General features: G+C 46.9%; 1 protein-coding gene across 1 annotated transcript in view; it reads right to left on the minus strand.

Moving 5' to 3' along the window:
• The window catches only part of CCDC13 (coiled-coil domain containing 13), a 29,448-nt gene extending 27,110 nt beyond the window's left edge, over positions 1–2,338 (minus strand). Inside the window, exon 1 of the mRNA XM_084903194.1 lies at positions 2,112–2,338. Coding sequence (XP_084759320.1) covers positions 2,112–2,332 — 221 coding nt within the window. The 5' untranslated portion in view covers positions 2,333–2,338. The remainder of the gene's footprint in view (positions 1–2,111) is intronic.
• Between the last annotated feature and the right edge of the window lie 8,146 nt (positions 2,339–10,484).

Here is a 10,484-nt window from a genome sequence, read left to right on the forward strand (position 1 = left end):
AGGGACCCTCAACGAGCGGATTGTAACAGGCTGGTTTCAAAACCGAGACCCGGTGCGCACGAGCCGCACGCACATGTGCGTGCACATGTGAGAGGAGAAAGAATTCTGGATAACACGGCTTCCTGTGGATTCAACAGGGAGAGAGAGAAAACCTCCACTCAGAGAATTCATCTTCCTTCTAAGACATGTACAAAGGCAATCTGAGCAAATACCAAATAACGGACATACCGCTAGAGATCACTTTCCTTCATGGCAATTGACTAAGATTAGAAATCAACACTAGAGCCGAAACCGGTTTGGCTCAGTGGATAGAGCATTGGCCTGCAGACTGAAGGGTTCCAGGTTCGATTCCGGTCAAGGGCATGTACCTTGATTGCGGGCATATCCCCAGTAGGGGATGTTCAAGAGGCAGCTGATCAATGATTCTCTCTCATCGATGTTTCTAACTCTCTATCCCTCTCTCTTCCTCTCTGTAAAAAATCAATGATATATATAAAAGAAATCAACACTAGAAAAAACAAAATGGCAAACTTGTATGTTTGGAACTAAAAAAAAAAACACACAAATCCCCACTCCTAAATTATGTGTGGATTAAGAAGAAATCCCAAATGCAGCCCTCGACGGTTTGGCTCAGTAGAAGGAGTGTCGACCTGCAGACTGAGGAGTTCAGGGTTCGATTCCAGTCAAGGGCACATGCTGGGGTTGTGGGCTCAATCCCCAGTGGGATGCATGCAGAAGGCAGCCAATCAATGATTCTCTCTCATCATTGATGTTTCTATCTCTCTCTTCTTCTCTCTCCCTCTTTCTGAAATCAATTAAAAATATATTAAAAAAAAAAAAAGAAATCCCAAATGCATTATACAGCATTCAGAATGGACGGACTGCAGAAGCAATAAATATTACAACTTGTGAAAGGCAGATAAAGTGATGCTGAGCAGGGAACTAACAGTCTTCATTGCGCACACATGCTATTGTAGAAGACCAGACAGAATTTTTCTAAGCCTTATGTTGAGGCTAGTCTCCATGTTTTGGGGAAACCGGACAGAAAATCAGGCGGTTGGCTGGCTTTGTGTGTTATAAACTGTCTGCAAGGCTCTTTTCAGAACACGAATAACATGGACAGAGTGTCTGCGACCACTTCCATTGTTAGGAATGGGACGGGCTCCCTAGCGGCAGCTGCTCAGAAAGGTAAATACATTAGAGAAGGGATAGGTTATAGAAATTATTGCTGTTGCTGTTAATCCAGCAATGGTTCAAGTCTCCCTCACTTCCGGTTTCCCGATCTGGGGGAAAATCATTTGCACATAGCTCTGGGGTTAAGTTGAAGCTAATATTTGAGAACCATATGAATTTTCAATGATGGAGAGGTCTATTATTATTATTATTATTATTATCAACTAGCATTTTTAATAGAATATTTTGAAAACTGGGAAACCATAAAAAGTAGAATTTGAAGATGGAGGGGAAAAAAAAAAAGATCCTGGGTGAAGCCAGAAGCAGAGAGAGACAGCTCCACAACTGCAGTGACTTTTATGTAAAAGGACAAGCAGAGAATTTTGTGTCAGTACAGACCCCTGCTTCTAGTAACCAGCACAGATCTACATGCACGCACGGACGTCGAATTCGGAGCAGCGTGCGAAGGTCATGGACGCTCTTGCACTTTCCCACCCGCTGTAAAACCGCAAGGAACCCACCCAGAGCTTCTGCAGGACAGCCCGCTCTCTGTGCCGTCGGGAGAGAACAATCCCAGGTGGGAGTCAGCCAGGATTCTCAACGAACCACCAGAATTAGCCAGCCAGCTCCTCTGAAACCCAAACCCAGTCTCCACGAGAAACAACCTAAGGAAATCCAAGTGAATAAACTACTACCCCGCCGAGTTCCAAAATGCCGATGAAACGTTAGGTGGCTTTTAACTACATTTCATACCCAGTTTCGTCCACAGACCTACCAGATCCCAGAGTCTTCGATAACCACCTGTGCCCATATACCCCTGCGTCTCAACTTATAAGCGCACGTGTAGTCCACCTGCCTGTCCAACCGTCTGCTATCGGTCCTCCACCGCCTCCCGACCTCCCGGGGGCGCTCCTGGGAGGGTTCGGGCGCGCACGTACCCCCGCTCAAAGCTGCTCTGCGAGTTTTGCTCCCCGGCTTGGAAAAGGCGGAGGCCGTCCAAGACCTCCGAGGGCTCTTCCGGGTCATCGTCTCTGCCGCCGAGGCTCAGCTCCTTCTCCTTCTGCTTCTCCATCTGCTTCTGCAACCGCCTGTGCTGCATCTCCTGCATGGCCTGGAACTGCAGCCGCAAGGTGTCCTGCGAGCCTTCCTCCGCTGCCATCTTGCCCTGGGGAGGAGGGGAAAAAGGCCCGAGCTGAAGCGAACCTCACAAAGTGCACATTTCCCGGGAGGGCTCGGTTCTCAGTCAGCGGGTCTGCAGCCCCCAGCCCTGCAGTTTGCTGCTTAGCTTTGCACGTGGCCACGTGGACGTTCAGAAGACCGCCCCCTCCCCCCCCATCTCAATCCCCTGAAAACCAAAGTTGGGCTGAGCATGCTCCTCTAGCCCTGACGATGCCCCCAAACCTCGCACGACATCAGAATAGTCCACATCGCTCAGACTCAATGCTTCCCCCCTTCCTGTCCCTAAAACATTGGCTCTCAACCCTGGCTGAACATTAGACTCCCCCAGGAGCTCCCAAACTATGACTTGGGCACGTACTGGACCAATGAAATCCCAATTCCTAGGGATGGGACTCAATCATGACATTTAAAAGTTTCAGTAGCCATAGTTGGTTTGGCTCAGTAGATAGGGTGTCAGCCTGCAGACCAAAGGGTCCCAGGTTCGATTCCGGCTAAGGACACATGCGTGTGTTGTGGGCTCAATCACCAGTAGGAGGTGTGCAGGAGGCAGCCGATCAATGATTCTCTCTCATCATCGATGTTTCTATCTCTCTCTCCTCTCCGTTCCTCTCTGAAATCAATAAAGAAATGTATTTTTAAAATTAAAAAATTTTTAAAAAAGTAAAATAAAAGCTTCAGTAGATGCCCATTATCCCCAAACTAAGTCCAAAGGCTTTGAGGGGTTTGGCTGCAGTCTCTCCCTCCAGCCCGCCTTCCCCTTGATAATGCCACCTCTAGGCCTTGCTCCTAACACCTCACAGAAAAAAGTCTGGTTAGCCTAAATTTACAACAGAGTTCAACTTCCTGTTTCTGTAAAGGGCAGGATGGTAAATGTTTTAAATTTTGTGGGCCAGCCGAAAACAGTTTGGCTCAATGGATAGAGCGTCGGCTTGGGGTCTGAAGGGTCCCGTGTTCAATTCCAATCAAGGGCATGTACCTTGGTTGCGGGCATATCCCCAGTAGGGGGTGTGCAAAAGGCAGCTGATCGATGACTCTCTCCCATCGATGTTTCTAACTCTCTATCTCTCTCCCTTCCTCTCTGTACAAAATCAATAAAATATAAAAATAAATAAATTTTGTGGGCCAGAGGGCTCTGTTGCAGCTACGGTATTGTCGTGCCATCACAGTGCAAAGCAGCCACAGATAAGACGTGAGTGGGCAGGTGTGGCTGTGTTCCAATAAAACTTTATTACGAAAAAAAAAAATAGGCAGTGGTCTGGATTTGATCTGTGAGCCTTGGTTTGCCAAGCCCATTGGGAGGAATTCCATCTGAAAAGGTGTCTAGCGATGGAAGAAGAGCGGGTGCTGGCCTTGGAGCAGGAGGACGGGGACAGGGGCTGCCACCAGGCGGCGCTGTTCCCGCCCCACCCGCGTGCGGGGCGCGAGGCCTCGGCAGCAGAGGCCAGAAGAGGGCGCTGGAGGTCAGGGCGGACCGGAGTTCGCCGCCTCCTCGGTGGCCTCTGGGCAGGCGACCTACTACCCTCGGAGCCTCCCTGAGCCTAGGGCTGCGCGGAAACCGGGGCCCGGAGAGGGAGGAGGCGGTGCGTGAGGGTCCCCAGGACCACGGAGGGGAGCGTCCGGCCCGGGTCTGCGCGCCGGGGCGAGCGTGTGCGCTCCGGCTCCGATCCAAGGCCCCGGGGGTGGGGGGTGCGGGCTCCCCCGGCTCCAGCCCGCGCCCCTCCGCGCCTCTCCCCGCACTCACAACGGTCCCGGCGCTGCTGCTGCCCGGGGCCACCGCGGCGGGGTCCCCTCTTCCGGACGCTGCTCGCGTTGCCCCAGCAACGGTCGCCAGGGAACCCAAGCTACACCGCCCTGCAGACGTCACCGCGGGTCTGCGGGGGCCGGAGGGCGCCGGAAGTTCGGAAAGGGACCGCGGCCCGGGGCCCGGGGCCCGGGGTCGGTAAGGAAGGGGGTGCGGGGCCGGGAGCGGGTGTCCAGTGCCTTCTGGGCCGGGTGTTCGGGACGTTTTGTGGGTCAGACGTCCTGCGCAGAGGGACACCTTCCGCAGTCCTGGGGGAGCTGAGAAGGGGACGGTGCCACCTTGAATGTCTTTGAAAAAATGTAAAAAAAAAAAAAAAAAAAAAAAAAAAAGTCTGGGGGAAAGGTCATGTTGTGGCGGCGAGTGAAGAAGTGGACGGTCCCACCTTGGATGTCTTTGGAAAATTAAAAAAAAAAAAATGTCTGGGGGAAAGGCCATGCGGTGACCGTTCTGGCGCAGGTTGTGTTCTTCACGACGGAGCACAGAAGCAGGCCGGGGAGGGATGCGCCGAAAGAGGAAGGAAGAGCTGCTTCATGTGGGTGTTGGGACTGCAGTGCTGTTTTCATGTTTGCATTGGAGAGGAGTTTAAATATAATGATTTATAGTGGTTTATTTTCATAGAAAAAAAACCAAAAAACACCTCTCTCGGGTTGTCTTTTAAGGCACTTCCCAATTTAAGTCACTACCATAACCAGGGCCATCTGAGGGTGGGAGACAAATTTCTAGGAAAGAAGATCCGAGGAAGCTTTCTGAATGTTTACCCAGGCTTTTGTAATTTGAAAATCTTCAAATACCTCATTTCCCCCCCTTCTTTTCCCCCTCATAATGCAGTCCCGCATAGACATACACAAAGAGGCAGCATCAGACCACTCGGGCACAGTACCACAACCGGAATGTTGGCATTGACACCATCCACCTGTCGTATTCAGATTTCCCCGTCTGACCGGTATTCATGTGTGTGCGTGTTTAGTTCTATACAGTTTTATCCCATGTCAGTTTGATCGCCAAAGTGAAGAGAAGACACTGAACACTTAAATCACAAAGATCCACTTATTGGGCTTTCATAGCCACGCCCACTTCCCTCTTGCTCCCGCCCCCTCCTTTCCTAAGTCTAGTCTAACCCTTGGTGATTGCCACTCCGTTCTCAATTTCTGTCATTTCCAAAACGTTTTCTCAGTGGAATAATATAGAGTGTAACCTTTTGGGGTTGACTTACCCACCCCCACTCCCCCTCAGAATAATTCTCTGGAGGTTTATCCAAGTTGTTGTGTCAATAATTTGTTTCTTTTTATTGCTGAGCGGTTTTCCATAGTATGGATGTGCCAGGTTTGTTTAACCCAGTGGTCGGCAAAGGGTTTGCCACTCTGTTGACTAATGAGTTTGCCGACCACTGGGATAGGGGCTTAATCACAAGGATCAACAACAGCCTGTAATTATTGGAATCGAGAGTCTAACCCAGTGTTTCCCAACCTTCTCTCATGATGAGAATCACCTGGTGGAGTTATTAAAACACAGATTCCTGAATCCCAACTAAGAAGTGCTAAACTAGAATTTTTGGGAACATATAGGTAAAATTGTATACTTAACTAGTGCTCTAAGACAGATTTTATATACAGAGCACTAAGTTAGGTATGCAATTTTACCTATATGTTCTCAAAAATTCTAGTTTAGCACTTCTTAGTTGGGATTCAGGAATCTGTGTTTTAATAACTCCACCAGGTGATTCTCATCATGAGAGAAGGTTGGGAAACACTGGTCTAACCTTTCACCCAGGGAAGTACTTCTGGCTGTTTCCAGTTGACGGCTATTACCAATAAAGCAGATATGAACATTCATATACAGGTTTCTGGGTGAACCTCAGTTTTCATTTTTCTGGAATGCCCAGGAGTACAGTTGTATGGTAATCACATGTTTAGTTTTGCAAAAAACAAAAAACAGAACAGCCAACCTGCTCTGTAGCGTGGCTGTGCCAGTTTACATTCCCACCAGCAATGCATGAGCTGTCGTTTCTCCACATCGTTGCAGTGTTTGATGTCACTGTTTCTTATTTTAGCCATTCTGATACGTGTGTGGTGGCATCTCATTGTGGTTCTGACATTCATGATGGATAATGATGCCGAACATTTTCCTCATTGTGCTTGCTTACTATCTGGATATCCTCCTTTGGTGAAGTGTCTGTTCGTGTCTTTTCACCCAGTTTCTATTTGTTGAGTTTTGAGAATTCGTTATATGTTCTGGAAGATAGTCTTTTGTTGAGTATGTGGCTTGCAAATTTCTTCCCAGTTGGTAGCTTGTCTTTCAATTCTCTTTGCATGGACTTCAACTTTTTACATTTCTATTAGGTCCAATTGATATTTCTTCCTTTTTTTTTGGTGTCAAGTGTAAAAACTCCTTGCCTAGCCTTGGATCCCAAAGAATTCCTTGTAATTTTCTAAAAGTGCCAGAGTTTTATGTTCATGATTTATTTTTATGTGACTTTTGCATTAGGTGTGAGATTTAAGTGGAGGTTTTGTTTTGTTGCCTATCAATGTCCAGTACCATCTGTTGAAAGATATCCTTCCTCCATTGGATTGCTTTTGAACCTTTGTCAAAAATCAGTAGGGCAACCCGGGCGGCATGGCTCAGTGGTTGAGCTTCCACTGGGGGTGTGCAGGAGGTCACAGTTCTAAGGTTGGTCAGGGCATATACCCCATGGCAGGCTCAACGCCCAGTAGGCGTGTGCAGGAGGCAGCCAATCAATGATTCTCTCTCCCTCTCCCTTCCTCTCTGAAATCAATAAAATCTAAATATTTTTTAAAAATCAGTTGAGCAAACTCAACAACAGCAACAAAAAAACAATTGGAACTGGGCAAAGGACTTGAATAAACATTTCTCCAAAGAAGATACACAAATGGCCAATAAGCACATGAAAAATACTCAGCATCGCTAGCCATTAAGGAAATGCAAATCAATACCACAGTGAGCCAGGCCCGCGTGGCTCCGTGGTTGAGGTCTGACCTATGAACCAGGAGGTAACAGTTGGATTCCTGGTCAGGGCACTTGCCCAGTTGCAGCTCCATCCCCAGTGGGGGGGCGTGCAGGAGGCAGCCAATCAATGATTCTCTCATCATGGATGTTTCTATCTCTCTCTCCCTTTCCCTTCCTCTCTGAAATCAATAAAAATATATTTAAAAGCCCTAGCCAGTTTGGCTCAGTGGATAGAGCGTCGGCCTGCGGACCAAAGGGTCCTGGGTTTGTTTCTGAGCAAGGGCACACACCTCAGTTGCAGGCTCCTCCCTGGCCAAGGCCCTAGTAGGGGTGCGTGCAGGAGGCAACCAATGTTTCATGTGGATATTTCTCTCTGTCTTTCCCTCTCTTCCACTCTGTATACAAATCAATGGAAAAATGCCCTCAGGTGAGGATTAAAAATAAAATTTAAAAAACCCCATAAACTCACAGTGAAATACCACTCCATATTTAGCTGTTTTGACTCAAAATGGAAGTAAGCTTTACTCAGCTTAATGCCAGGCTCCATAATCGGACTTGGTCGTTGTACCAGGAGTGTCTCTTTGGGGCTAGACCTATACCAGTCATGGCATTACCCAGAACACTAAGCCACCAGTTTACTTTAGGGGACGGTGACCCTTATCCAGAGCCCCTCCCTTCCCGGAATCAGACACCCAAGAAGCCAAGAGTTACCGGAAGGAGATTGTGGGTACGGATTCAGAGCAAACAGGCAAACTGCCTTGAGATATTTTTGCCTCAGGGTTAAGTCTTAGTAAATATGCCTCTTCTTAGCCTGGGGCTCCCGCAGAGATAGAAATTGTTGCCGAAACCGATTTGGCTCGGTGGATAGAGCGTAGACCTGGGGACTAAAAGGTCCCAGGTTCGATTCTGGTCAAGGGCATGTACCTTGGTTTCGGGCACATCCCCAGTAGGAGGTGTGCAAGAGGCAGCTGATCGATGATTCTCATCAATGTTTCTAACTCTCTTTCTCTCTGTAAAAAAAATCAGTAAAATATATATTTTTTAAAATACAATTAAAAAAAAATAGTTCACGTTTTCCAGGTTCAAGTTCCTGTGGGCTGGATACACACTGTCAGTTCTGCCTCTTCAACTCACCAAGGATTTGGGCTTTTGTTGGCCTCCAGCCTCTCACTTAATGCCACTTCAAGTCTTATTTGACCCATGGAGCTATTTTGTCTAAGATGTGGCTGTGTATATGGCGATCTCATTCATCATACGTTGATTTCACTAGGAAACTAAATGTTCTGCCAAGACTCATTAGTCTTTATTTAGTTCCAAGGGATCTCTCTGATGGATGAGGTCTACCCTGGCTCTGCTTCAAGCTCTCAGCACAATGCACTGGTAATACAATTTACATTTGCCCCAAACTTTCTCAATTTCACTCTCGGTTCATGTCACTCTTGGTTTTTCAAAACAAGGATGGAAATCAACTGGTTTTCGTGGTCATCGTTTTCTCCCATATTGATTAGGTCGCCAATGCCTTGTGTATTTCAGTTTTTCATTCACCTCTTCCAGTCAAGACCATTTGTATATGGGAATCTCACCTTCCTTCTTATAAAGGCCAAAACAGATATTGGCTAAGGATTTTAATTTATGGGGGGAAAAAATCTGAGGATAGCCTGGCTGGTGTGGCTTGGTTGGGCATCATCCCATACACCTGAGGATTGCTGGATTTGACTCCCAGTCTGGGGAAAGGCCCGGGTTGTGGGCTCAGTCCCTGGTAGGGGGCATGCAGGAGGCAGCCAATTGATGTTCTGCTTTCACATCTATTTCCTCTCTTCCTCTCTCTAAAAATCAATTTTTAAAATCTTAAAACAATAGAAAGACCCTGTTTTTAAAAAAATTAAATCTGAGGATAAGATACAAAGTATACTGGAAAAAAATACTAGACTTGGGACCTGGGTGGAGAGTGTGTATGTGGGTGGTGGAAGGTAGGACAAGTATTTCGTGAACAGACATGGCTCTGTGTACCTGCCTTCATCATGCAGTCTCTCTTCATGTCCGAGGGTCTCAAGTACTGGGTTTGTGCCCAGCTCTGTCGATTTTCACTCGTATGGCCCTGAATAAATTTCAGCTCTCCTCGTTGACAAAGTCAGGATAATACGTACGTCAGAGTTTCCGAGGAACGAACAGAAGAATCTTAAAGTATTTTATATAAAGCAAAGCTGTGTATATAAGTCAAGTATTATCATAGTGGGACATGTATTGTGTTTTAAACTCATATGTGATACAATTTGAAAAAAGGTGAAGTTCATTGTGGCCTAGAAGAATTTTAAAAAGCTCTACCAAAAGTAGAATTTGGGTAGTGTTTTAACTTAAGGCGTGCCCAAACTCACTGGGAGTGAGGGGGAACATTCGGGAAAGGAGCAAAGCATAAGCAAAGGGTTCGGGCTGTGCTGGCACACGGCTGTGGCATCAGCGGCACCGCTGTAGGTGGGTGGCAGAAGGGAGGTGGAGGACCTAGGTTTACAGGGAGAGGAAAAGGACAAATCTGAATGCCGAGAGACTTTGCTTAGGAAAAAGGGGCAGGCACTGGTGACTGGTTTAATAGTGATAAATGACAGGAGGAAGGAAAGATGCTTGAGTTTGAGCCCAGAATGTGACAGCGGGAGCCGGAGGACATCGCTGACAAATGGGTGAGCTAGGAAGGAGCACCAGGGGGGAGGACCCTGAGTGTGGCTGCAGACAAGCTGAGCGTAGGTAATGGGGCTCTAGCTGGAAGGTATAAGAAACTCAAAATCTTCAAAAGATCTATTCCTACTTTCCTGAGGGGGGGGGCCAATGCACGCTGGCGTCCACTGTAGACGAATTTATCACTACTGAATTGAGGTGAGGAAAAGTGAGAAAATCCTGACTTGGTTCAGGTTGTACAGTCAGTGGTGAGCCAAGACCGTGCCATACCCTCTTAATTTTATAAGAATTAAAATTAATGCCGCCACTCCAGCATTAATTTCACAAAGGCCAACATTTCAAGTCTCTAATACATGTTGGAATCTACCACTTGAGAATACAGGTTCCAGTCCCAAACTTATATCCTTCTCTAGCTATTCAACATTAGTTAGTTACTTAAACTATTCATGCCAAAGTCCTCTATGAAATGAGGATCATAGCTCCTAACGATTAGGGTTGTTGGGAAATTTAAATGACGTATGTAGCACACAGTAAATGCTCATTAAGTGCTAGCCCCTTTCCCTGTTTGGTATATATTCTTTAACCATCGTTGGTATATATTCTTTAACCATCGTTCTTACCAAAGGTACAAAATGCTCTCCCTCATTTCTGGAAACTTAAAATTTTTTAAATATTTTTTTTGGTTGATAGTATTACA

Source organism: Pipistrellus hanaki (assembly GCF_964339955.1).
Source record: "Pipistrellus hanaki genome assembly, chromosome: 13".
In the NCBI taxonomy this organism is placed as follows: Eukaryota; Metazoa; Chordata; class Mammalia; order Chiroptera; family Vespertilionidae; genus Pipistrellus; species Pipistrellus hanaki.